The sequence below is a fragment of the Schistocerca gregaria genome, chromosome 6, assembly GCF_023897955.1.
Source record: "Schistocerca gregaria isolate iqSchGreg1 chromosome 6, iqSchGreg1.2, whole genome shotgun sequence".
Classification (NCBI taxonomy): Eukaryota; Metazoa; Arthropoda; class Insecta; order Orthoptera; family Acrididae; genus Schistocerca; species Schistocerca gregaria.
Genome location: NC_064925.1, coordinates 533,086,928 through 533,109,405, shown reverse-complemented (window position 1 = coordinate 533,109,405; position 22,478 = coordinate 533,086,928). Strand labels below are relative to the sequence as shown.

Sequence of the window (22,478 nt, the reverse complement as noted above, 5' to 3'; positions counted from 1 at the left end):
GAAACACGAAGGACTCATATATTGTTTTCTTCAACTCTCTCCATACAAGAACACATCAATTCGCTCCATAGCTTCGTCGTCAGCAATAATAGTTTCAAATTACAGTTGACATTCGAAACTATCTTCAACTGTTACATATTGAGTTTTGCTAATCACTGTTGAAGAAAGACAGTACGATGTGATCATAGTAACACTCATGTGAGGTGGCTATAATTTCTCACCTTAAAAGCACTCATCTAAATACTTCGCTGTGATTTCCAACTGGAATTGGGTATCATTTGATAGGTTTTACATCGTATGTATGAATATTTAAAGAACACTGACATTGTCACGTACACCTTGTAAATAGTTGTTAACGCTTATTGCACGAAAGGTGACAGCGTGTCTTTGTTATCAAAACGGCGTAATGAATGATTGCCTCTACTAAAAGAGGCTGGAACGCCAGTGGAAATGACACGGCAGGCGTAACTCAAGCCCTGGGCGGAAAATCCCACACAGATATGTTGGTCCTGCTTGACACAGGAAGTAGCCAAGATGGACGGTCGGGGCACCTGAGCACTGCAGCACAATACAGCGGCGGCCGGTCGGTTTGTAGCGGGGCCAGAAGGATAACCAGATAATACTTCTGAAACTCCGAAAAACTTGGACGCAGCAGAGAGGAATGAGGAAGTGTTACCTCGGAAATCACGCAGGCAACATTATTTCCGAGGATTTTTACTCTGAGAAGCGTACCATTGTATGTATTCCTAATTAATGAGGATAGGTATTTATTCGCGAACTTCCACAGCTGCACAACGAAAGACTAAAATATGGTTGGTCGGCGTTCAGGGTAATCTGTAGAGAGGGAGAATATTTTGTGGTTTCGGGACTATAATTCGTCTTCTGCAACTACGAAGGAGGGGAGCCGAGCTTTGCCGAGAAGACAGTGGTGGAGAGAAGGGGGTCTTCCGCTTTGAGTGCCCGTGTTTGACGCTCGCTCAGTATCACCTTTTGTTGGTACAGACGGACTTCTGTCTTTGCTATCAGGTGATTTTGTAGTTAGAACGATTAGGCACTGTACTGTTGCGAACTTATACGATTCTGTACTTCGCCTCCAGGTAGGGAGTTGTCGTTGAGTATGCAGTGTTCAGTGATTGAGAGCACTTTTTCTTCCTACACTCACGTTGAGACGAACTCCGTTCGTGTGGCTGGAAGTTCGCGTTTCTCGTCTGTAGAACACAGAGAGGAGATCACAGTATTAGATTATACTAGTCAGAGGACCGTATTCTGATGCCCTAGGGTTTGAATGAAGGTTTTTTTTTTTATATTTTCCGGCTGGATTTCTCCCGTCGTCACAGGCGTGTACGAGAACCATCATTCCGACGCACCGAACACAATACTTGCGGTGATATTGGTAATTGCTTCAACTTATTAGGAACTGTAATGCAAAACAGCTGTGATCACGTAAATTTTATTTCCACTGAGGTTGCACACCACTGTAGATCATCTTTGAAAGTAGTGTCTTCTAGCGTTTGGTACGTAGGTGATGTCAGTCATCCCGCGTTATTTATATTAGATCGTGTAGCCATGAAAAGGGGCGGATATGGCCAATTGATCAATCTCATTAGTTATGATATCCATTTGTATCTCTTTATGTTAATTGGAAATTGACATATAAACATTTGTATTATATAAAGGGGTTTTAATCCACAATAAATGTATAAGCAGAAACAGCATTTATCATTTGTTGTTACTAGTTCCCTTAATTATTGATTTATGTTGATGTTCTAATTTCTATGTTAAAGAGCAATAAGGAAGGTATAATCTTCCCATTAAGAGATACTAAGATTGATTTAAGTGGTAGTCAGACAGGAAATCTTCATTTTCGTGTTTAGTATTTTCCGTTGCGTACATTCATTTTACATCTGCCTGGAGTAGCATCGTGGAAGCTTTACAGTCTGATGGTTAGTTGATGTGCCTGTTTTTCTAATAATTAGTAATCTTGGTAATATTTTGTAGGTTGCCGTGGCTTTACGTAAGCATTTAACAACACAGCCCGATTCAATACAAGATGTTACACTGGATACATTACCTTATTGTCTATCAGTGGTATATTACATTTTCGTTAGGTTTCTAAATGCTGAGAAGCTAGCACTTCTTTTGGGGTATTCTAATAGAAGCAACCCTTATTTTCATTAAACCTTCAATAACTTAACTTGTTTTTGAATAAAAGCTGCTACAACAAAAATCGGTACCAGAAAAGTATGTCCGACAATAATTAGACAAAAAATTCCATACAACAAAGCTCTAGATGATGAGTCCAACTATTGGCAAATGTAAGAAACAAATTTATAAAAGCTCTCCAGCTTCAGGCCACGAGTTGCCTACTGGGACCACCCGACCGCCGTGTCATCCTCAGTGGAGGATGCGGATAGGTTGGGGGTGGGGTCAGCACACCGCTCTCCCGGTCGTTATGACGGTATTCTTGACCGAAGCCACTACTATTCGGTCGAGTAGCTCCTCAATTGGCATCACGACGCTGAGTGCACAACGAAAAACGGCAACAGCGCATGGCGGCCTGGATGGTCACCCATCAGCGTGCCGACCACGCCAGACAGCGCTTAACTTGGGTGATCTCACGGGAACCGGTGTATCCACTGCGGCAAGGCCGTTGCCCAAGAAATAAATTTATAGATAACTATACTGCCACATATTAAGTATCTGAAGCAAGCATAATTCTTTACACACACATTATAATTATAAATAATCGTAAAGGTAAGAGATAATTTTTATGTAGAATAATTAAACTTCATGGATGTTCTACAGCATAGTTTTATTTAGTGTAAAAGTATTCATCTTGTGGTTCGACCTCTCTTTTTTCGTGCTTGTTTCCTAACACATTATTACTGAAATGGGTTCTGCCTTAGCCATGAACAAACACAATTTTTCTTCTTCAACGCTCAGAGAAGTAGCGGAGGGGTTTCTCCATTATTACTGTGTTCATTTATTCTCTGTCAAACAATATATAAACATATGTCATGAGAGTAATGAGGGGGTTGATGTATTGCCTGTCAAATTAGATGTAAATGTACTGGATATTAGACCCAAAATAATTACATTTTAGGCTTAACATTTTGGTTAATGGTCGTATAACGACACTAAAAGCACTTAATAACTGCAGATGACAAACTAGAGCGAAATATCAGATGTGAAAATGCCAGACAGCCACATAAACAGCAACACACAATCTTAAGATGTATATTTTTCTGTCAATAATTTTATCAATATAAATACTATAATCTCAACTCTGTTACGAACTTATATGCTAATTCCGTTGTTTGTAATTTGACAGAGAATAAATTAACGCATGAGCGATGGAGAAACTTCCCCAAAACATGTCCGAGTATTTAGGAAGAAAAAGGATTGGGTTTGCTAAAGACAGAACTAACATCCATAACTACATATTAGCTTACTGGTTCTGGGATTACAAGACCATCATCAGACTGTAACTGACTATCACCACCAAACAAGTTACGGGATTGCCCAAAAACTTTGGAAAATAAATTGTACAGAAAAACTGAGAATTAAAACGGAGTACACGTCATCTGTGACAGTGGAACTGCAAACAACTGGTCGTATTTAAGGTCAACAGTAGGTGAATATACTTGAAAAATAACAGAAACTATTAAAACTTGACAATGAAAGTACTGTGTTGCAAGAAAGAGGTGGAAGGGAAGGTTGACAATATAAGCTAAGAGGTATCATGCCATGCCTAAATCTAAACTTGTTATTGCTACATGTGCTACATTAATGGCTGGGTTCTGTAGGTATGTATGAAGAATTATTCTTAAGACAAGAGGAAATGTACATGCCATAGAACAATAGAATACCTTATACATCAATAAGAATTCAGCTGATAATCATAAGAAAATAAGTACGAGACCAGAGTATTACAGGATCACTTGAACAAATATTGCGTAAAGAAGATCTTGCAGAAACAGAAAGAAAGATATGACTGACAGATGTAACATAGTCGGATATACGTGAGGTAAATTGTATATGAGTATGTATGACGAATTGCACTTTACAGGAGCCGAGACGTACATATAACAACAAATTATCAAACCATCCGGAATAGTTTGAAAATCAGAATAAAATAAATAAATACAAAAGAAAAATTTATGGGTAGAATGAAACAGACTGTTTGGGCAGACAGCAGAAATATGGGTTGTGCCGTAAGTTAATTTTAAGAGACGGGAAGTACCGGGTGGCTACAATTAAACTTAGAGTGTTCCTAGTACTGCAGTGCTGGCTGTACGCATTGCAGGATGCTGAAAAATCGTAGGGATGTTCATTAATCGGAGCGCTTGCGGAATATGCTGAGAAAATAATAGTTTCAGCATCTGATACCAGATGAAAATATGGCTCTGTAAGCAGTCACAATGTGAAAGTTTTCTTGTTTTGATTTCATTATGCTGTTTATCACTTGTCAACGCCCGTTAATTTCTTTTGAGAAGTGACTGTTGGTGTAATGGGTTAAGGAGGTTGGAGTTTTTCGCAGGAAACGCAGTGGCCATTGGGAAGAAAAACCGTGTACTTTTGGTAAATGTGTTTAATCAGAACTGCAGGAATAGTAAAGCTGCGCTGCGGGAATATCGCCGACAGAGACCTCTGCGAACAGCACCTATATCAGCAAGTGGGCTACAGAAAGTGGTCAAGAAATTTGGAGAAACAAGTAAATGAGATGGTGCATCAAGGAGAGGGAGGGGGCCCATAGTCGTGGCAGTTGTTGATGAAGATGCTGTAGCTGTAGTGGACTGTGCACCATATGCCTCAGATTCTAGAGCCACCGCTCGAGCTGCGTCACAGAAACTGTCTCTCCACTGGTCAACATTTCAAAACATTTTGAGGCTCATTTTACACTGGTATCCCTAAAAGATTCAGAATATGCGTCAAATGAAGTCTCAAAGTAGGTTACAACGCCGTCACCTGCCCTTCTTTTTTTGACACGTATGGGAATACATGATATGTGTTTGGGGAATGTTCTTTCGATGGGCGAGGCACATTTTACACTGTACGGTCCATGAATGCAGAGAACTGTCGCATATGGGGTTCTCCTCGGCCACAAGTTGTGCAGGAACATCTATTGCACTCAGTTTCTGTGATTGTGTGGTGTGGTTCACCAGCTCCTTCATTCTCGGTTTGTTTTTTCTTCGAGGAGACTCCTTGTAGGCCTGTCGGCGCACAGTGACATCTACACGTTATAAGGACCTCCTTGTGCAACACGCGATTCCAGCCTTGCAGCAACGCAGCTGTGTGTGCACCACTATTTTCATGCAAAATGTGTCGACACCAAATGTCGCTCGCCATGTGAAATATTTGCTTCGAGAAACCTTCGGCAAGGTCAACAGAATCTCTGGACTATTTCAAGATGTGTAGCTCCAAGACCCCCAAATTTAATCTAGGTGACATCTGGTTATGAGGATATCTGAAAGATACTGTGCATCAGGCACCTGTGTGGACTCTTCCTAATCTCAAGCAAGGCATACGATAACATATCACTCTGATTACACCGAATACGGGGTGAGCAACGGTCGACCTTGCAGTTTTACAGATGCAGTATCTTGCTGAGTCTGGAGACCACACTGAACACTCGTAGCTTGTCACCACAGCCTAATAAACGAGCCACCGTTATCGCGTGTTTGATCGTTCATTCCGTTCTCCTGCACCCACACCACATTCCGACTGCTTATAGGCCGATGTTTCAGCATACTCCGCGAACGCACGATTAATGAACATACCTACGATGTTTCAGCATCCTGCATGTATACAATCCGCACTGGAGCACTCGGAACACTGTCGGTTTAATTATAGCCACCCAATGTTAGACTGAGTGTGTGAATTTGATATTTAAACAGACCGTGCCCCAGACGTTTATCGATCCCAAGGACTATCAAAAGATATAGCAGAATGTCCACATTTTTGTGCGTTTCCTTTATAAATATGTTGTTCTACCAAGTAACGATGGAAGTATCAATTCATAAGACAAATTGTTTTCTCTCCATTACGTGTCTTCATTTGAATCATGGCTTGGTGTGACATAGTTCTCTTTCATTTCAAGGCTTAACCGCTAAAGACGAAAAACCTTATTTTACCCCATGTCACTGAAACCTTCCCGTCTCCTCCATATCTCTTTTCTTACGCAACCTTCCCTTCTACAATAACCTATGAAACCTTCCCTTAGGATTTCTATCTCTTGCTTAATAATAACAAATGAATTCTTCCCATTGAAATTAATTCCCTTTCTCAATAATAATAAGTGCAATCTTCGCATGAAAATATAAATGCTGCTTATCAAAAGTGATTTGCTGATTATTTCGGCAAAACATAGAATGTGTCGTCGTCGTGGCCCTCAGTCGTTACCTGCAATAATCCAAAACTGTTCCTTACCTTTTCTACTGTTATTGGATCGCCATCTGACTGCTACATAAAACTGCGACATGAATACACTTACTCTGTTTTACTATACTCTATTAGCTGCTGGTAGGCTGTCATAATAAGTCGCTGTATTTATTACCAAAGTTGACGTTATTCTTTAATAGCAAAGCTGAAGTTATTCATTAATTAATTTGAAGTTATGTAATTCATAGTTAAACTTTTTCTTGACAACAATAAAATTTTGCAAAGTTTTACGTTGATGGACTCTGGGATGGATTATGATCAGTAACGCAATATTGCTGGCAAAAATGAATTATATTCTGAAAACGATTGTTCAAATATTTACTGTTCGTAATGAAATGATTTTACAAACGTTCAAATGGGACTTACCTTTTACAATAATCTTACAACTAGCATTGCGCAATCTTGCCTTCAGTAGCGCTGAGTTGTTCAAATAATAATATTAATTCAATAATATTAATTCCTCTTATGATAATAGTTAGCTGATGCCTCTGTACATCCGTTTATAATCTCTTGTAAATCATTACTGGTGGCTGGCAGGCACACGCTCCTCTCAACCTTTCGCTTGAGACCTGCTACCAACTCGCTTCACATCTCGCCTTACTACTGACTTCCTACGAAGGCTAAAGTGCGGTCTCTCCCACCAACAATGCTTTCTGGTGCAGACAATACCTCTTACCACTACAAAATGTATCAATGCGCGGTCTTTTCCCGCTCTTTTCTTAAAATACGCTCCTGGAAATTGAAATAAGAACACCGTGAATTCATTGTCCCAGGAAGGGGATACTTTATTGACACATTCCTGGGGTCAGATACATCACATGATCACATTGACAGAACCACAGGCACATAGACACAGTCAACAGAGCATGCACAATGTCGGCACTAGTACAGTGTATATCCACCTTTCGCAGCAATGCAGGCTGCTATTCTCCCATGGAGACGATCGTAGAGATGCTGGATGTAGTCCTGTGGAACGGCTTGCCATGCCATTTCCACCTGGCGCCTTAGTTGGACCAGCGTTCGTGCTGGACGTGCAGACCGCGTGAGACGACGCTTCATCCAGTCCCAAACATGCTCAATGGGGGACAGATCCGGAGATCTTGCTGGCCAGGATAGTTGACTTACACCTTCTAGAGCACGTTGGGTGGCACGGGATACATGCGGACGTGCATTGTCCTGTTGGAACAGCAAGTTCCCTAGCCGATCTAGCAATGGTAGAACGATGGGTTCGATGACGGTTTGGATGTACCGTGCACTATTCAGTGTCCCCTCGACGATCACCAGAGGTGTACGGACAGTGTAGGAGATCGCTCCGCACACCATGATGCCGGGTGTTGGCCCTGTGTGCCTCGGTCGTATGCAGTCCGGATTGTGGCGCTCACCTGCACGGCACCAAACACGCAAACGACCATCATTGGCACCAAGGCAGAAGCGACTCTCATCGCTGAAGACGACACGTCTCCATTCGTCCCTCCATTCACGCCTGTCGCGACACCACTGGAGACGGGCTGCACGATGTTGGGGCGTGAGCGGAAGACGGCCTAACGGTGTGCGGGACCGTAGCCCAGGTTCATGGAGACGGTTGCGAATGGTCCTCACCGATACCCCAGGAGCAACAGTGTCCCTAATTTGCTGGGAAGTGGCGGTGCGGTCCCCTACGGCACTGCGTAGGATCCTACGGTCTTGGCGTGCATCATTGCGTCGCTGCGGTCCGGTCCCAGGTCGACGGGCACGTGCACCTTCCGCCGACCACTGGCGACAACATCGATGTACTGTGGAGATCTCACGCCCCACGTGTTGAGCAATTCGGCGGTACGTCCACCCGGCCTCCCGCATATCCACTATACGCCCTCGCTCAAAGTCCGTCAACTGCACATACGGTTCACGTCGACGCTGTCGCGGCACGCTACCAGTGTTAAAGACTGCGATGGAGCTCCGTATGCCACGGCAAACTGGCTGACACTGACGGCGGCGGTGCACAAATGCTGCGCAGCTAGCGCCATTCGACGGCCAACACCGCGGTTCCTGGTGTGTCCGCTGTGCCGTGCGTGTGATCATTGCTTGTACAGCCCTCTCGCAGTATCCGGAGCAAGTATGGTGGGTCTGACACACCGGTGTCAATGTGTTCTTTTTTCCATTTCCAGGAGTGTATATCCATACGCCTTCTCTCCCGCCCTTTATAAAATCAAATCAATGTGCGGTCTGTTCCGCCAACAATACTTTGGTGCAGACATTCCCTGCCACCACAATTATTTACAAAATGACAAACATTAATTATTCCTACTGAATCCTATTAATAAAATATAAACATCTTTCATAAATTGTGGTATGACAATAGACAATAGAAATATACTCGTCTGAGAACACCATTTTAGACAAGGGAAAGTGCACAATATGGGTCATTCACTACATTTTATTCTTTGGAAATTTTATTTAATTTCTGTTTGCTTAGGTGTATATAATCCGACTAAAATTATTTTGGCGTTGACCTTTGAGTGAATCGATGATAGGGACCAACCGCCACCGAACAACAGTTCTCCCCCCAAGTGCCGTGTGTTCGCCGTTTTGCCTGTATTACAGGTAGGTGGAGCGCCGCGTGCAGCGAACCTAGGTGGATGCCGGCAACAATGCCCACCGTCTCTGCAGTCTGTCCGTCACAAGATAATCTTGGTGAAATATGACTTAGGGAAAAAACACACGCTAGCCAATGTTTCAGTAATTGGCTATCACTTATCTGACGTAGGCTTCAGGTTGACAATGGGGCTCCCTTATGTTGCAGGCAGAGGTGGCGTCGTCGGCGCTGGCAGACGTCGTGCACGCCGTCGTCAACGGCGCCGACGGCTGCGTCTTTAGCTTCGGACACGCACGGCTGGGTAAGGGCACTGCAGCCGTCCCTCTGTACACGTGTGTGTGTGTTTGAGTGTGTGTGTGTGTGTGAATGCGTCCTAAAATAGTGCTTTTTAACAAAGAACATCAGCTGCGTTTACAGGGGCCGTAAAATTGCATATTGACGACCACATATCCTGACAAAGCTCTCAGGAAACACTGCGGCCACACGAATTTACAACCACCTTTACAGCTACATTATCGGCCACTGCTGCCCTGCAAGTGTTTGCGGCAGTGCATTTCCCGGCCAGGAGTGCTTACATGGGGCCACGCTATTGCCACAGACTGGACGACCGCGAGCTTTTGGAAGTTATAACACTGCAACAGCATTTACGTAGCTTATGTAATCAAATACCAACTTTGGCTTATTACGTACTGTGTCCCAACAGAGCAAATCAGTCCTGTCACGGAAAAGCCACATATAACACTCCTGTCCGCTATTGCTGTACCATAACCTTAAAGCTGGAACAGGTTGTGAAATAAAACTATTTTATTAAAGCAATCAGGGTACAACGCAACAGAGCAGTGTTACACTCTGAGAGGAATTTTGTTATGTTGACCGTGTTGTACCTAACGGAGGTGGCTTATCGGAAAATGAAAGTCAGAATTACGGAAATATTCGAACAGTAACAAACAATATTTTTGCCAATCTACACTGTTTAAAGAACAAAGAAAACGGTCGCCTGCCTAATTAGTCAAGAGAATGATTAACATTCCTGTTTAAGAAAACAGTTATTAGTAACTTTAACGGAAAAACACAACCTATATTTTACCACACACGAATGCAATGAACTCTGAAACCTGCATATGTTCACGGTTAAGATTGTGAGCTGACAGAGCAGGACAGACTATTTGCATAAATATGACAGATAACGGAACACACTATTACTTTCAAGGCTTATTCAAACCGAATAAGTCTTATAAGATTACTATTAATATTCACTGCAGAATCATAAATTGGACATAGGTTAAGTCTCTCTCAGTTAAATACTTTACTATTTAAAATGAAAGTTATTTGGAATCCACTAACAGGTTGCCTCTCACTAGCTTTTGAATAAAGAAATTATTGGTTTCATAAATAGTGGTCTTTCCGTTACTTGTCACCTAGCAATAGCACAATAGACAAACTGTGGACCTGTTATATTATTAATATGCACTTCCAATATATAAGAGATACAAACAATTAGCAAACATGAATATATAACTATCCACTATTGCAGTTTTCCACTTTTACTACAGTGAAACATAATGTTGACAAATTTGTAAGAAACTGACTCACCTTTTAAAATATACTACAAGCAGCACTAAGATCATTAACTAAGCTTCACTTTATAACCCTCAGATTTAAGAGGTTATTATCTTTAAAAGAAACTGCAAATTCTCTTTATTACCACAGTCTACTACTTTCAAGTAAATGATTAAATAGGTGACTTTGAAACTTAACAGAACTACATTTACTACCTCCCACAATTTCACTAAATCCACAGCAAATCTGAATATTCCCTTCTTACCAAAGATTGAGGCTTTCAATTTTTCCACAAACTAGCACACTCGGTACTCATAGTTCAAATGGAGAGGAACCTGAAAGGTGTTGTGATAGGGGAAAAAAGTCAAGGTAGGTACATGAATTCAGTTATAAGTTATCTTTTATTTGAGCTCACTAACACATCCAATAAACTGATCCTTCACTGTACATAGTATTCCGAAACAGTGATTGCGCAATTTAGTGGCAACTGCATGTTGGTAGGTGGATTTGCAGGCAGAATTGCTGGACTTTGTCCCTTCTTGGTGGCGATAATGGATACCAATTCAAGAATCGTTCCAGCTATTTATACATCCATCCGAGGCATTGGAAAGCGGCAGGAAAAGCAGCTCTCGGAACCACACAACGTTTACATGATCAGTTGACAGTTTGGTAGCACGTCGCCGACTGACTCATGGTTCCACCTTTTCTACCTATGCCAACCACAATTTGCGCGCGCTACACTGTTCCGTCCCCGAGAGGAACCACTATACCCTTAACATAAAAACTAACTAAGAACCCTAAGTGAAGGTCAGCAGTTTACATAACAGCAACCAAATGCATTAAATAAAACATATTAATGGCCCATATAGGTAGTTCTAAACAAAATTATTTATACAAATTTCAAATATATACAGTAAGTTTTGTCTCTCTCCCAATTGAGAAAAAGAATTTAAATGACAGATATACTATATTGCATAGAATCAAACCATGACATCAAAGTTTTTACAAAGAAAGGAATATACAGTTTTGTGTTATCGATTCAATCTAACAACATTTACAGAAGCTCAACGATGTAACATTAAATAAAACAAAAGGCAAAATAAATCATTAGAGCACTAGAGTTACGGTGTTACAGAGTACGTGCGAGTCTGCTGGTTTCACATTACACGAGGAATAAAATAGGGAAGAATAAAAGAGACTGGTCTTCGTGGATGCATTGATTTAAGTAAGCGGATATTTTCAGAAAATTTTTACGTGAATTTCGACGTTCGATTTTGGGTATCTGTTAGAAGCAGTTGGTTCGAGAACTGCTAAAACTGATACCAGTATGAGGGACCAGGCATCAGTTACAACGGGACTGCCGATCACCCTTCGGTATTATGCTGCTGTGGTTCGTACAGAAGTTTAATGGCGGTAGGACGTCAAACGGGCCGACTTGGACCAGGAGAGGCACCAGAGGTCATTTTAATGTCCACTGTCTATACTGTTACAAATAAATTCATAAAAATTTGTCAGAATGGCCAGGATGGATTCTGGATTCACACTCATAGAAGAAGAATTTCGGAAACATAAGTAAATTAACTTTTTCCGTGTGAAACTTCATCATTTTTTAATTTACTATTGGCTCCATTTGTTGCTATGAAAACACTTTTCTTCATAAGTAACAGACATTCTTCCGTGAATTTTGCACAACGTACAAACCATAGTTACATGTGTATGAAACTTTAGAATTTTCCAAATCTATTAAAAACTGTGGTAGAAAATAATATAATTAACTATAAAATTTGAAATTTCTGTAAACATGAAGTTTAAAATGTAACAGCTCATTCATTTCTTCATAAATTAAAAAAATCTAGAGTTTCATACTCCTGTAAGTATGCTTTGTATGCTGCACAAAATTCATCGATGAATCTCTCTTACTTATTAAGAAACGTGTACCTATAGTAATAAATGCAGCCAATAGTAAGTGAAAAATGATGAAATTTCACATGTAAAACAATTTATTATACTACATTTTTGGACTTCCACTGCTATGTGTGTGACTCTTGAATCCTTGCAAAAGTATAAACAGTGAAATTAAAATCTCCTGCTCAAAGTCGGCTTGTTTGACGCCCTAACCCCATTAATGTACTTCTTTACACTGCTCTCCTCATCCAGAAGCCGTTGCTTTTGTGAAAAGACTGAAAGGTTTCCTTAAGGTAAATACTTAAAGTAAGTCCGAAATAAGAATACAATTTTATTTTTATTTTATTTTTGTTCAGCAGCACTCAACTCTGTTCACACTATCGGTTCGTGCCTGAGGCAATCTCAGTTCCAAACTCATGATATCAAATGCAAAGTACGTTGATGGAGGGCCACATGTGCTTCCGCTCTTCCTAGGCTACATATTTTCTTCGCATTTGGTATAAGCCGGAAGACTTTGTAGTTTTTTGCTTGCTTCAGCACTCGTCATTCCGAAATCATCGACAATAGTTTGTCAACTGTTCCTTTTCAGATTCCGATATTTTTATACATTATTTTCGACGTCCCATGGCTCTGGTCGTATATAAATCACATTTAGAAAATTCTTAATTCTCTCTCTTGCACTTCTCCATTGCCGTACACAAAAATTAACAACAGTAAACAATAAACAAAAGAGATAGGCACATGTACGCGATGAACATTCAAATAACAGCGATGTCATATTGTTTTCGCTCAGAGACGTAACTGTTGCGCTGTCAGTGAGAGAGGTAGGAAACAAAGGTGAGTGTACGATGGAGGCATTTGCAGATATGCAGCGAGATGGGTATTGCCCTGAAATATGAAATATTCCCCACCTTTGGTGGCCAACAGCGGCAACCCCTTCACAATACTTCCGCAACTATCTGCATCATCAGCAGTATTAGCAGATTACACTACAATATTGCCGCATATTGCAGCCCCATAGTATAAATTGTCAATGTTAATGAGATTCACCCACAGCCGTGTAACTTAAGATGTTATTTTATTTCATTTTGAAGCCTACCGGTTTCAGTATTTCATTACACCATCTTCAGGTCCCATATGCACCTCCCCAAATGAACGAAAATCTTATATGCATCCATAAATCACTGGATGCCGTAAATTCTGTCGTTACACTGATGCTTCATTCGAACTGATGGCAACTGTCATCAAGGCTTCGAATGAAGCATTAGTGTAAGCAGTTTTCGTTTTGTAGAAGTAGTTTGGAAGGTAGGAGACGAGATACTGGCAGAAGTAAGACTGTGAGGACGCGGCTTGAGTCGTGCTTGGGTACCTAAGATAGCCGGCACGGTAGCTCAGCGTGTTCGGTCGTTGGGTTAGCTGTCCTCTGTAATAAAAATAACTGCGGTAATGGATCAACGACAAACTGAAATGGATGTCTTGCGACGTACGCTCCGAGTAGATGCAACGAACGAAATGAGATTTATATATAAAATAAATATGGTAGAGCACTTACCCGCGAAAGGCAAAGATACCGAGTTCGAATCTCGGTCCGACACACAGTTTTAATCTACCAGGAAGTTTCGTTTTGTAGTTTTTCTATTTCAGTTCTCATAACTTCAGCTTTTGTTATGTTGTTTTCTGTTTCGATTCCCGTCTCGTCAGCAATTATTTGCACAGTGATTTCCGAGTCCTTGATAACCTTGTCATCTTAACAAAATATCTTACGGTTTTGGGACAGGTAATATCATAATATTTTACTATGGCTTCACTATTGCCTATCTGGTAGCCGAGTGCTTTTCTGTGTATTTCTACCTTTTTTGTCTACTGATCCGTAGGCGCTATTTCTTGAGTAACATAGTGATCTAGTCAGTGTTGCGAAGTGTTTTCTAGAACTTGGCAGACTATTCAGTTGCAATTCTGCCAAGTTCCTCCGCACGTTCACTGTTGGAATCAAATTATCTGATCTTTTGTCTGAGAACTGAAATAAACTTCTTCTTATGCACTTTACTGAATATGCACATTTCCTCTATGTTTCGTGCTTTGGTGAAATGAACAATAGCCATCCACAGTGTATGCATATTAAAAGAAGTCAGTGTTAATTGTTATCGGCGTACATTGCTGTATACACGCCAATAACAATATTACTGCACCTAAAGGGGAAAAATGACGTTCATTAACAAAACAAATGTTATAGTTACATAAATTTAGGATAAAATTTGCTGTATGTTGCAACTATGGTGTGAATGCCCAATTCGTAATTTTAGGTAGCTGGAATTACTTCTACTTACCGTACCTTCAATCGTTTCAGTTGTTCTCAGCCCTAACATCTACGAATGGGATTTGCCGTATTCACTTGTGGCTTTGTACAGCACTTTTTCTCTGTCTCAAGCTTGGTCCAACATGTCTTTTTAGGAATTTTTAAAGCCGAAAAAATACATCTTCACTTACTCACAGGATCTAAATGATCTGATAATTCGGAAATAACTAACAAATGAATAACCGTGTATAGAGGTTTGTAAACTCTGACGTACGTTCTCCTCAGCAGAGCCGTAAAGCAGAGGATGCGTCTGTACGCCATAGTATTCAGTTGGCGTTCCATCTTTAATGGATTATTTTTTCGAGACATCCTAAAACGATGTGGTTTTCATCTTCTTCGTCTCTAAATGAACAAGTAGGGGCCTCGATCAATCACAGTCGATGCGGATGTCCTTTAAATCTCACCTGGTTAAATTCATGCGTGATACAGTTGTATAAAATTCTCTTGATATCGACTGCGTGGTATACCAGGTAATAGAACGAAATTGTCAACAATGTTTCCCTTCGTTGTCAGTCGGTCTCTTCATTCTTCGTTCTGCACCGTTAGAATTGCCATTTAAATCTTTGCAGGCAACCAGCGTGACATGTCTATAGGTCATGAGATGAGCTTGATCTAACACCTTGTGTAGCCGTTTTGTCAGCCTTCCCGCTGCCTTGTATGGTACTGCGAATTGTAAATTTTTTTGATTATTGTCCTTGATGCCCATTATATCAACTATAGCGCGATGTTTTATCCCCGCCTATGTGAATATTCACTGTTTGAAACGGGACTGTTTCCATGTTCCACCATTGCATCAAATTGCCTGTAGCAGTTGCACGTCCGATGGCTGCCAAGTTTGTGACGCGCTTGGGAAGGGGTTGGCTAGAATGGTAGGAGGGGTTGTCGATAGCCCCCATGGGTTCACTTCGGGTTCCCACTGATTGATCTGTTACTCCACGTGCCCCTCCATCACCCCGCAAGCACCATCGCTACAACCGCTGCCCCTGCCCACTCCACTAATTAACGACAATTTTACAAACAGCCGTTGGCAACTTTTGTGGCCGTCAAAGTTCTGGGTGATGGGTGAGGGCTTGCCGATAATTTGCAACTAAACGAGGCCGTTCGATTGCAGGTGAGTTTATGTGTCTCCCGGGCAGATAAGGTTGATTTAGCGGTCGGGAAGCCGCTGCAAGATTAGAGGTGCGTTTTAGAGCACGCACGTGTCGCGTGGGGTCGGCCACTGCGGTGTTGAGTTGGATTACTGCCGCGAGGGAGGAGAGGGGGGGGGGGGGGGGCGGGAGCCGCCGGCCGTTCCGAGCTCTGAGGGGAGGAAGGAGTTTATGGTTATGGCTCGTTAGGCAATTCGCAACACGCTTAATCAGAGTTTTTTTCGGGGTGAGTGGGATGGGGGGCGGGGGGGTGCCTACGAATGGGATATTTTGTCTGCTACACCGAGTTATTTCCGAATTTTACATAACATTACATTTTGTTTTGTGATTGTACGATAAGAAAGCAGCAGTAACCTTTCTTCTTTGTTATGAAGATCTACATCAACACGGGAATTTTTTCTCCCTAGAGAAAAGTTCAGCGTAACGTTAGCAAAAGGAAAAAATCGCGACCAACATCAGTCATTCATTGAACATGATAATCTGGTTGAGAATAAAACTGTTACATCTACATCTACGATTTGCAAACTACCGAGATGTGCATGGCTAAGGGTACGTCCCATTGGACCAGTTATTAGGGTTTCTTCCTGTTCTATTCACGTATGGAACGTGAGGAGAATGATTTTTGAATGCTTCTATTCGAGCACTAATTACTCTAATCTTATCCTCACGATCCCTATGTGACTAATACAGAGGGCGTTGTAGTATATTCGTTGAGTCATCACTTGAAGCCAGTTCTTGAAACTTTAATAAACTTTCTCGGGATAGTCTTCCAGTGCAGTTCCTTCGGTACCTCTGTGACACACTCCCACGTATCAGACAAACCTGTAAAAAATCGTGCTGTGCTTCTCCGGATGAAATGATGAGTAATAAAACACAATATCCAGCCTCGAGCATAGAAAATCCCCGACACAGCAGGTAGTCGAACCGTCTCCCCTCGCATGACTTTCTGCCGCGCTGACTACCCAGCTACGGAGGACGACTTAGCACAATATATATATATATATATATATATATATATATATATATATATATATATATATATATATATATATATATATATATATATACCCAACGAACGAGTGGGGCTGTTATTTTCATGAAACTTTGGTTCAGGGTGTTCCATGAGGAATGGTCACTATTCAGGGGTATGACACAAAACCATCACTTGAAGGAAAACAGCCTAGTATACGCGATCTCTAAAATTACCTTAAGAAAGACCTATAAGCACTTATACAGTAGAGGAAATATGTTTCGTAGCAGTAAAGATCAACATGTGCTCATAGCCCTTCTGGTATGCACTTTAGAGCCTGTGTATGTTAGACTTTCTTGGTTCGAACGATCGTTCCTGTCATATCCCTGAATATTGACGTTTCCTCCTGTGATATGCTATATACTGAATTACTTCAAAGTACTCCATTTAATAAACTCATAATGAAAAGAAAGATAAATTTAATTGTCCATTAATGTTTTGAATTCACTGTGCCATAACAAATTCTATGAGTTGCCTACCTCCCTAGGCAACCATCTACTCTCTTCGAAAATAATAAAACATGTGATTTCTGCGTTAGAAATGAGAATAAGCACTGACTACGAAGCTTTCTTCATCACTATTTGTATTCTGTTCTTTACACATTGCGTAAATGCGCCTGAAGTCGATGATGAGACGAAGTTGCAAGCAGTTTCAGAGTGCAAACCACTGTCCAATGCACCAAGTGGTGCATTGTCCGCAGCTCTGTGTTGTGAATCAACGTCAATTGTAACTTTCTGCCCCTATGCTAATTTTCGTTTTACTATCGTATGGAGTTTCCAACTTTCCTCTGAATAACATATTTCAAATCGGAATCTTTCGAGCACTTAGCCCTTCCCACAAATCTTTGTAGACCCTCTACGGAATAAATGTCCAAAATGAAATTTCCCTCTGCAGAGGAGTGTGCTGATTTAATAGTTCCTGGCAGATTAAAACTGCATGCGAGCCCGGGATTCGAACCTCAGACTTTTGATTAGGGTAAGTAAAGCTGTGAGGTCACTTCGTGAATCGTGTTTCACACAGAAAGAATAAAAAGAAACTAAACGCCGCAGGAATAGGCCACAAAGGCCCAAAGGTACTGACCGGCCGCCGTGTCATCCTCAGCCCATAGGCGTCACTGGATGCGGAGGTGGAGAGGAATGTGGTCAAAACATCGCTCTCCCAGCCGTAAGTCAGTTTAAGAGACCGGAGTCGCTACTTCTCAATCAAGTAGCTCCTCACTTTGCTTCACAAGAGCTGAGTGCACCCCGCTTGCCAACAGCGCACGGCAGATAGGATGGTCACCCATCCAAGTGCGAGCCCAACCTGAAGTGCTTAACTTCGGTGATCTTATGGGGGACCGATGTTACCACTGCCGCAACGTCGTTATCACATAGAAAGAATGATTGGCAATATTGAGTGTTGCAAGGTGTTTGAAATGCTCAGACGAACAAATACTATGGAGAATGACGGATGATACACACCGATCAGAAGGAATATGATGAGTACAGACCTAATATCGATATAAACCTGTCCAGGCGACAGCAATGTCCACTTGGTGAGGAAGAACTGCTAGTCAGACACACACACGGTGCGTGTAGTATCAGTGTCCGTGCTGTACATGTGTAGAATGGCAAAGGCGCGCCATCTATCTGAGTTTGACCGAGGGCAGATTGTGATGGCCCTAAGACTCGGCATGAGGATTTCGGAAACTGCAAACATGAGTCATCGGCTGTGTAGGTCCATCGTTATGACTATTCGGCGCCGGCTGCGGTAGCCGAGCGGCTCTAGGCGCTTCAGTCCGGAACTGCGCGACTGCTAAGGTGATCTCCTTAGGTTAGTTAGGTTTAAGTAGTTCTGGGTTCTAGGGGACTGGTGACCTAAGATGTTACGTCCCATAGTTCTCAGAGCCATTTTTGAGTGTTCTGTGCACTGTTTGTACTCTGCGCAGCATTAAAATCTGATGCTAGTTCCGGCACAGTTCGCCACATGCCCTGTATTACCAGTCTTCCCAGCCCAATGACTTGTCTGGTGTGCGAGGAGTGTGTTCAACACTTGGCGAAACCAAGATGAAACCAAGTGCAGACATCAAGGAGTTGAGCTTCCGTGTAGTCATGGACTGTGCAGCTGGTCCCGGCAGAGGTTCGAGTACTCCCTCGGGCATGGGTGTGTGTGTTTGTCCTTAGGATAATTTGGGTTAAGTAGTGTATAAGCTTAGGGACCGTAGCCGTTAAGTCCCATTAGATTTCACACACATTTGAACATTTGGTTTTTGAGCGTCCACTTCTGATTATAGACATCGGACGTTGTAGCCTAGCCAGACTTGCAAAATGGGACAGGTGGGGCTCTGTGACGTACCTAACAACAAAGTTTAATGCTGGGCAGAGTACAAGTGTATCTGAACATACAGTGCAGCGGACATTCTTAACGATGGGCCTCTACAGCCGATGACCCATGCACGTACCGGTGTTAATACCACAACATCGGCAACTACGACTGAAATAAACACGTGACCATCGGCATCGGACGCCGGCGTAGTGGCAGAGCGCTGCGTGGTTTGATGACTCAATACCTTCCTCATCAAGCACATGGGAAGGCGCGAATACGTCTTCTTCCTTGACAACTTTACACCAGGACGGAGACAAGCTGGCCACGGTTCCACTATAATCTGAGGAACATTCACGGGTGCATCCTTGGGCCAGTGGAGCTCGTGCAAGGTACCAAGACGGACAAGAAGTATCGTACACTGGTTGCAGACCACGGTCACGCCATCATGAGATTATGTTCCACAAAAGCAGTGGCATATTTCACCTAGATAATGCACCATGTCACAAGGCCAGGAGTGTGATGGAGTGGTTCGAGGAACAGAGTGACGAGATCCAGTTGATGTACTCCTCCCCCCAGGTCGCCAGATCTGGACCCGATCGAACACATCTGGGATGTGACTGAACATGGCGTCAGAGCTCATCCGCCTCTCCCCGGAATCTACGGGAATTAGGTGACTTAGGTGACTTGTGTATGCAGATATGGTGCCAACTCCCTCCACCGATCTACGAAGGCCTCACTGCTGCCATGCCACGACGCGCCGCCACTGTAATTCGTACCAAAGGTGGACAAATCAGCTATTAGGTAGGCTGTCATAATGTTCTGGCTGATCGACGTACGTATATGATCAATACTCAAGAGATAACAATAAGAATCGAAGACCAGAGGATTAACAAGGCCGTTCAGCACGCATGCAACCTTCCCGTCGACTGTTCAATCTACATGCTGTAAAAGCAATAGAGGAAGAAACAGAGAGGTTCATAAATGGCATTAAATTTCAGGGTGAAAGGATGATAACGACAAGATCTTCTCAAAACATTCCATAAAGGCAGAAGAATTTGAGAACCTGTTCAGTGACATGATGAGTCCATTGAGCACAGAATATGAACTGAGTCTTAACCAAAGAACGCAAAGTAAGAAGAAGAAACCAAAATAAAATTAATCGTATACTAATCAATATTAATATTAAAACAGAATCCCCGGTTGCACTGTCTTCTTTATCGGTTGAGAAAAGATGCGTTTCAGCCGGGTAGTGCAATATCAGGTTAGTTAGAGACCAACTGAAAATGGACATAATGAATAACCGGGCATGGTGCTATCCTGAACTACTTTACTCAAAAGTGAAAGCAAAGATTTAAATATGTAAGACTACAAGAATACGAAATCACGTACAAAATGTTACTACCAAAAAGCAATCGTCAGACATGACTAAAATACTCGATAATCGAACGTGAAGACCAACGTAGAAAATGGTATAAAAGACACTGAGAATAAACCCAAAGATGAATAGATATAAATTGTAACCGTCGATTTATCTCGTGCTGTGTGGGTCATCAATCATAGCAGAGTAGAGTAAGATCACGCTCGTATACTCTAAAACTCTAAAGATACACCCGGTAGAAAGTGTCGGGCCTCATCCACGATCACACAGTGTGTAGACGGTAACGGTTGGAATCAGAAGCTACTCATAGGGTTAGTAAAGACTTCAGGCACTAGCCGGCGCCTAGCAGAGGTATACGGCCATCAATAAAAATGGTTATAATAGAGAAAAATACTCATAAGCGAACTACACACACCTAAAAATAGGAAATACCCTCCTGGAAATTGAAATAAGAACACCGTGAATTCATTGTCCCAGGAAGGGGAAACTTTATTGACACATTCCTGGGGTCAGATACATCACATGATCACATTGACAGAACCACAGGCACATAGACACAGGCAACAGAGCATGCACAATGTCGGCACTAATACAGTGTATATCCAACTTTCGCAGCAATGCAGGCTGCTATTCTCCCATGGAGACGATCGTAGAGATGCTGGATGTAGTCCTGTGGAACGGCTTGCCATGCCATTTCCACCTGGCCCCTCAGTTGGACCAGCGTTCGTGCTGGACGTGCAGACCGCGTGAGACGACGCTTCATCCAGTCCCAAACATGCTCAATGGGGGACAGATCCGGAGATCTTGCTGGCCAGAGTAGTTGACTTACACCTTCTAGAGCACGTTGGGTGGCACGGGGTACATGCGGATGTGCATTGTCCTGTTGGAACAGCAAGTTCCCTTGTCGGTCTAGGAATGGTAGAACGATGGGTTCGATGACGGTTTGGATGTACCGTGCACTATTCATTGTCCCCTCGACGATCACCAGAGGTGTACGGCCAGTGTAAGAGATCGCTCCCCACACCATGATGCCGGGTGTTGGCCCTGTGTGCCTCGGTCGTATGCAGTCCTGACTGTGGCGCTCACCTGCACGGCGCCAAACACGCATACGACCATCATTGGCACCAAGGCAGAAGCGACTCTCATCGCTGAAGACGACACGTCTCCATTCGTCCCTCCATTCACGCCTGTCGCGACACCACTGGAGGCGGGCTGCATGATGTTGGGGCGTGAGCGGAAGACGGCCTAACGGTGTGCGGGACCGTAGCCCAGCTTCATGGAGACGGTTGCGAATGGTCCTCGCCGATACCCCAGGAGCAACAGTGTCCCTAATTTGCTGGGAAGTGGCGGTGCGGTCCCCTACGGCACTGCGAAGGATCCTACGGTCTTGGCGTGCATCCGTGCGTCGCTGCGGTCCGGTCCCAGGTCGACGGGCACGTGCACCTTCCGCCGACCACTGGCGACAACATCGATGTACTGTGGAGACCTCACGCCCCACGTGTTGAGCAATTCGGCGGTACGTCCACCCGTCCTCCCGCATGGCCACTATACGCCCTCGCTCAAAGTCCGTCAACTGCACGTACGGTTGACGTCCACGCTGTCGCGGCATGCTACCAGTGTTAAATACTGCGATGGAGCTCCGTATGCCACGGCAAACTGGCTGACACTGATGGCGGCGGTGCACAAATGCTGCGCTGCTAGCGCCATTCGACGGCCAACACCGCGGTTCCTGGTGTGTCCGCTGTGCCGTGCGTGTGATCATTGCTTGTACAGCCCTCTCGCAG

At 43.0% G+C, this 22,478-nt stretch overlaps 1 protein-coding gene across 1 annotated transcript in view; it reads left to right on the top strand.

Moving 5' to 3' along the window:
• LOC126278929 (uncharacterized) overlaps nucleotides 1–22,478 on the top strand; it is a gene marked incomplete at its 5' end in the record, with an annotated part of 247,925 nt that overhangs the window by 42,103 nt on the left and 183,344 nt on the right. Inside the window, one exon of the mRNA XM_049979206.1 lies at nucleotides 9,225–9,314. Coding sequence (XP_049835163.1) covers nucleotides 9,225–9,314 — 90 coding nt within the window. The remainder of the gene's footprint in view (nucleotides 1–9,224; nucleotides 9,315–22,478) is intronic.